General features: G+C 48.3%; 1 protein-coding gene across 1 annotated transcript in view; it reads right to left on the reverse strand.

Annotated features, from left to right (window-relative positions):
• Gchfr (GTP cyclohydrolase I feedback regulator) overlaps positions 1–159 on the reverse strand; it is a 4,970-nt gene extending 4,811 nt beyond the window's left edge. The window contains exon 1 of the mRNA XM_013010217.1: positions 109–159. Within this exon, the coding sequence (XP_012865671.1) occupies positions 109–144 (36 nt within the window). The 5' untranslated portion in view covers positions 145–159. The remainder of the gene's footprint in view (positions 1–108) is intronic.
• Between the last annotated feature and the right edge of the window lie 5,682 nt (positions 160–5,841).

Raw genomic sequence — 5,841 nt, forward strand, 5'->3', positions numbered from 1 at the left:
GCCCCCCCACACCTGTCCCCCCTCAACGCCTCCCCCCAACACCTGGGGTCAACGAGAGAACGTCCCCCGCCCGGGTCATCGAGCTTAAGGCCAGCCTGGCGTCCACACCCGCACCGGGAAGTATCGAACCCAGAGTCTCCACATTCCAGTCCGCCTCGGTTGTGAGTTGTTCCCTAAAAAGCAAAGCAAAACAAAACCACCCTGCACGCCTCCCTCCCCTGCCTGGAAGCAGCGGCCCTTCCCTCCGGTGCTGCCCTCCGTGCTCTCTGCCTTCTGCACCTTCACCCAGGCGGGAGAGCCGTCATAAATGTCCTAAGTAAATAAAGGGGTTACTGTGTGGCTTCCCACACACCAGATCTTTTTCTTTTTTCGTTTTGAGGCAGCGTCTTACAGCGTAGCAAAGGTGTAAGGCCAGGCCCTGGGATTACAGACCTGCACCACCACACCAGACAGGTGTGCTTTTTCCCTCCACCTTTTCGTGACTACAGCTTCCATTGTATTCATCTACCATACACTTTTAGTCTAGTCTACTTTTGGTGTTTCTAGAGGCTTCCAGCCTTTGGCTCATTATCAGGCTGCTATGAATATTCTTGTACACACGCCTGATGTATAGGAGTGAGTTTTCCAGTGTTTTGTTTGTTGTTTGTTCAAAGCTAGCTTTGAACTCACAATCCTCCAGCCTCAACCTCCTGAGTGACCCATGTCACTGTGCCTTCTTAGATCTTTACAGATGCAGGGCATGATTCTTTTGTCAGTTTTAATAAATGCTGCTAAGCATGACTATACCCTACCCCTGCAGCCAAACAGTTCATTTGGCACCAGAGTAGGACCAGAAGACAACAAATTAAAGTTCAATAGTGAAGCACCTGTGGCTCACACCTGTAATCCTAGCTACTCAGGAGGCTGAGATCTGAGGATCACCAGCTGGGGTAGGAAAGTCTGTGAAACACTTATCTCCAATTAACCATCAGAAAACTGGAAGTGAGGCTGTGGCTCAAAGTTGTACCATGCTAGATTTGAGCAAAAGAGTTCAGGAACAAGCCTGGCGCTGGTGGCTCACGCCTGTAATCCTAGCTACTCAGGAGGCTGAGATCTGTGAATCACGGTTCAAAGCCAGCCCGGGCAGGAAAGTCCCTGAGACTCTCATCTCCAATAAACCACTAGAAAACTGGAAGTGGTGCAGTAGCCCAAGCGGTAGAGGGCTTGCCTTGAGCTGACGAGCACAGGGACAGTGCCTAAGCCCAGAGTTCAAGCCCCACAACCAAACCAAAAAAAAAAAAAAAGAGTTCAGGGATAGCCCCCCGAGTTCAAGCCCCATGACCAACCAAAAGAAAGCACAAATTCATGCATACTAGGCAAGCACTCTACCACCAAACCACATTCCCAGACCCCCCCACCCCCATTTATTTATATAAAGCTCACAAGTATGTAAAACTAAACAATACAGTGAGAATAAAAACTGCTAAATATGGGGCTGGGAATGTGGCTTGGTGGTAGAGCGCTTGCCTAGCATGCATGAAACCTTGGGTTCCATTCCTCAGTGCCCACATAAACAAATAGGCAGAAGTGGCACTGTAAGTCCAGTGGTATAGTGCTAGCCTTGAACAAAAGAAGCTTAGGGACAGTGCCCATGCCCTGAGTTCAAGCACCAGGACTGGCAAAACAAACCAAACTGCCAAATAATCCAAGTTTAGAAAGTATAAACATAAAAGAAATTTATTTGGGGTCTTAGGGATTGCAAAATTGAGATACAGTTCCGATAGCCCTGAACTCGTGTCTGAAGAAGGCTTACAGTAGCAAAAGCTCTTACAAAGTAATTGCATTAGTCAACTTCACAGTACTCGAATGAAATCCCTGAGACAATTAACTGGTAGAGAGGAAAGGCTCCGCACAGTGGAGGCTGAGGCAGAGGAGGATGATTTCCAGGCCAGTGTGGGCTACATACAGACACCCTGTCTCAAACAGGATTCAGCTTGGCTAAGAGTGGGGAAGTTTTCACTCCAAGATTGGGCAACTAGGCAGCACCAAAGAGACTGGGGATCGACAATGCCCTTGGCTCACCTCTAACGACTAGAGACCTCTCATGAGGCCTGACACAGACGCCTCCTAGAACTGCCACCCTCCTGACCAAACCTGTATCCTGTGGGCATATGGTAATACTCATCCAAACCACAGTGGATTGTTTAGAGAGACACTCGTACTGAAGCTAGGAAAGAATGCAAGCACTAGTCACCAGGACCCACAATGACCAGCAGAAGCTAAAGAATGTGTAAAGCAACTGTTTATTTTATTTTTGCCAGTCCTACAGCTTAACCTCAGGGCCTGGGCACTGTCCCTGAGCTTGTTTTTTCTCAAGGCTAGCACTCTATCACTTGAGCCACAGTGCCACTTCTGGTTTTTTCTGTTTATGTGATACTGAGGAATCAAACCCAAGGCTTCATGCATGCTAGACAAGCACTCTACCATTAAGCCACATCCCCAGCCAAGCAACTTATAAAGCAAGAGTCTGACAACCTCCTGTTGAGCATTTTGAATCCAGATGCACTCCATAATCACCTGGTCCTTCTAGAATCCTGCAGCCAAAGGGTGATGGAGATTGCATTCTTAGGCCTGATCTCTTTGTGACCTTCTGACTGCAGTGTGTGTGTGTGTGTGTGTGTGTGTGTGAGAGAGAGAGAGAGAGAGAGAGAGAGAGAGTGTGTGTTGTGGGGCTTGATCTCCATCTAGGTGCTGTCCTTGAACACTTTTGCTCTACCACTTTGAGCCACAGTGCCACTTCGATTGTCTGGTGGCTAATTGGAGCTAAGAGTCTTATGGTCTTTCCTGCCTGGGCTGGTTTCAAGTAGTGATCTTCAGATCTCAGCCTCCTGAGTAGCTAGAATTATAGATGTGAGCTACCAGTGCCTGGTTCTGACTGCATTTTTGTTGTTGTTGTTGGTTTGGGGCTTGAACTCTGGGCCTGGGTGCTGTCCTTCAGCTCTTCAGCTCAAGATAACTCAAGATAAGCTGTAGAACTACTTCCTGCTTTTTCTGCTTATGTGGTACTGAGGAATCAAACCCAGGGCCTTGTGCATATAAAGCAAGCACTCTACCACTGAGCCACCTTCCCAGCTCCTGACTGCATTTTTAAAGTCTCTACCTTTCACCTTCTCCTTTGCTTTTTTTTTTTTGTGGCACTGGGGACTGAACTGAGGACCTGAAGATATACTCTTATCACTGAGCCATGCTTTCAACCTCCCCCCCCTTTCTTTTCTTTCTTTTTTTTTTGTCTGTCGTGGGGCTTGAACTCAGCCTGGGCAGTGAGCTCTTCAGCGCAAGGCGAGTGCTCTACCACTTGAGCCACAGCACCACTTCTGGTTTTCTAGTGGTTGATTGGAGATAAGAATCTCATGGATGTTCCTGCCCGGGCTGACTTTGAACCATGATCCTCAGATCTCGCCTCCTGAGTAGCTAGGATTACAGGCGTGAGCCACTGGCGCCCGCTGACCCCCCCCCCTTTTTTTTTTTTTTTTTGTTGGTCATGTTGCTTAAACTCAGGGCCTGAGCACTGTCCTTGAACTTTTTTGCTCAAGTAGTGCTCTACCACTCTGAGGCACAGCACCACTTCCAGTTTTCTGTGGTTAATTCTCACAGAGAGGTTCCTGCCCGGGCTGGCTTTGTACCTCGATCCTCAGATCTCAGCCTCCTGAGTAGCTAGGATGACAGGCGTGAGCCACTGGCACCCAGCCCAAGCCCCTTTTTAGCCACCAGTTTTTTAGGTATCATCTTGCTTTATGCCTTGGCGGGTCTAGGGCGTGACATGCCTACTGCTACCTCTGTGTGACTGGGGATTATGACCCGGGCTACTCTAGGCAGCCATTGTGCTTTTGTGGTGGTTGGCAGAAGAGCAGGTTGCCACGGCCCATGCTAATCATTGGTTGGGATGGCCTGGCACACTTACGTCCCGACTGCCTTGGCTCTCACTACCCCCATCCCCATCTCATGACTCCAGGCTTGAGTCACCTCGTCTGATGCCTGTCTCCCTTTTTTATTCTTTATTTTGAGACTAGGTCTTGTTATATTGTCTACGCTGGCCTGGATTCAGTGGTCCTTCCTGGGGGTGGTGCATGTCCAGCTACTCAGGAGGCACAGATAGGAGATTGTGGGTAAATCCAGCCTGGACAAAACCAAGAGACCCGGTCTGAGAAATAACTACAACAAAAAGGGCTGGGAGTATAGCTCAGGTGGTAGAGCACCTACCTATCTACTGTGAAGCTCTGAGTTCAACCCCAGTAGCACAGAAAAAAAAGAGAAAGAGAAATGAATAAAGGAAGGAAGGATGGGCTGGGAAGGTGGCTCAGTGGTAGAGCGCTTGCCTTGCATGTCTGAGGCCCTGGGTTCAATTCCTCAGCACCACATAAGCAAAAAGAAAAAAACAGGAAGTGGTGCTGTGGCTCAAGTGGTAGAGTGCTAGCCTTGAGCTGAAGAGCTGAGGGACAGCGCCCAAGCCCAGAGTTCAGGCCCACGACCGGACCAAAAAAAAAAAGTAAGAAAGAAAACAAAGAAAAGTAGGGTATATCCAGGTAGCTGAGAGGGAAATGGACAGGGTAGGGTGGACTCCAGGGACTTTATGTTTTTTATTACATCAGTAGGTAAGTAGGTTATGAGTGTTTTTTTTTTTGTTTTTGTTTTTTTGGTCGTGGGGCTTGAACTCTGGGCCTGGACGCTGTCCCTCAGCTCTTCAGCTCAAGGCGAGCACTCTACCACTTGAGCTACAGCGCCACTTCCAGCTTTTTCTACCTATGTGGTGCTGAGGAATCGAACCCAGGGCCTCATGCATGCAAGGCAAGCACTTTACCCCTGAGCCACCTTTCCAGTCCCTAACCAAATGTTTTTTTATTTTTGGGTCCAGTCGTGGGGCCTGAACTCTGGGCCTGGGCGCTGTCCCTCAGCTCTTCAGCTCAAGGCTAGCGCTCTACCACTTGAGCCACAGCGGTCACTTCCGCTTTTTTCTTTTTGCTTATGTGGTGCTGAGGAATGGAACCCAGGGCCTCAGGCATGCAAGGCAAGTGCTCTACCACTGAGCCACCTTCCCAGCCCCAACTAACCAAATATTTTATAAGAGCAATTTTAAAGAATTTTTTTTATTTTGGTGTCAGGAGCCTTTGGATATGAAGGGTGGGAAGGCCACTACTCTTCAAGGCATTTAACTACCAGACTTGTCTGTCGCTAGCAGAGGGCAAGCAGGTGTCTTGGGCCTGGTGTGTGCTTTGCTCACAGATCACAGCACAGCACATCTCTCAGATATCAAGAATTTATTGCATTTGTAAAACTGGTCTAGATCCAGCCTAAGATAGAGACCTCCAGCCAAAGCAAGGCACCCCCTGCAGCCGCCCGGGCAGCCTCCAGCCTGCCAGATAACATCTTTAATATCTAGGGGGAAATGAAGCCTCTCGCGTTGGGTGCACATCTCTCCTATGAGGACAGACATTCTGTAACCCAGCTTCTGCTGTCTGAGAACTTCTTTCCCTTCCTCCCACTTTTTCCAACTTATTTTTATTTGTTAAAGTACCAGACAGCAGATATACAAAGGGATTCATTGCGATATTTATACACAAGTATACAATGTATCCCTTACCCACCCCTCCCCATTCCTCCTCCTTCAGTTTCATTGTTCCACTTCCACACATACCAATAAACTACCTGATCATGTCCATCCTCATTCACCCTTTGTTAACCCTCCACTCTCCCTCTCTACTTCTTCAACAGCCGGTTTTACTTTCCTGTCATGCTTTCCTGTTTGTTTTTACTGTGTATCAAGTGCACCAAGGTTGTCACTGTGATTCTACACATTTGTATTTT

This window comes from Dipodomys ordii, unplaced genomic scaffold (assembly GCF_000151885.1).
Source record: "Dipodomys ordii isolate 6190 unplaced genomic scaffold, Dord_2.0 Scaffold11, whole genome shotgun sequence".
Taxonomy (NCBI): Eukaryota; Metazoa; Chordata; class Mammalia; order Rodentia; family Heteromyidae; genus Dipodomys; species Dipodomys ordii.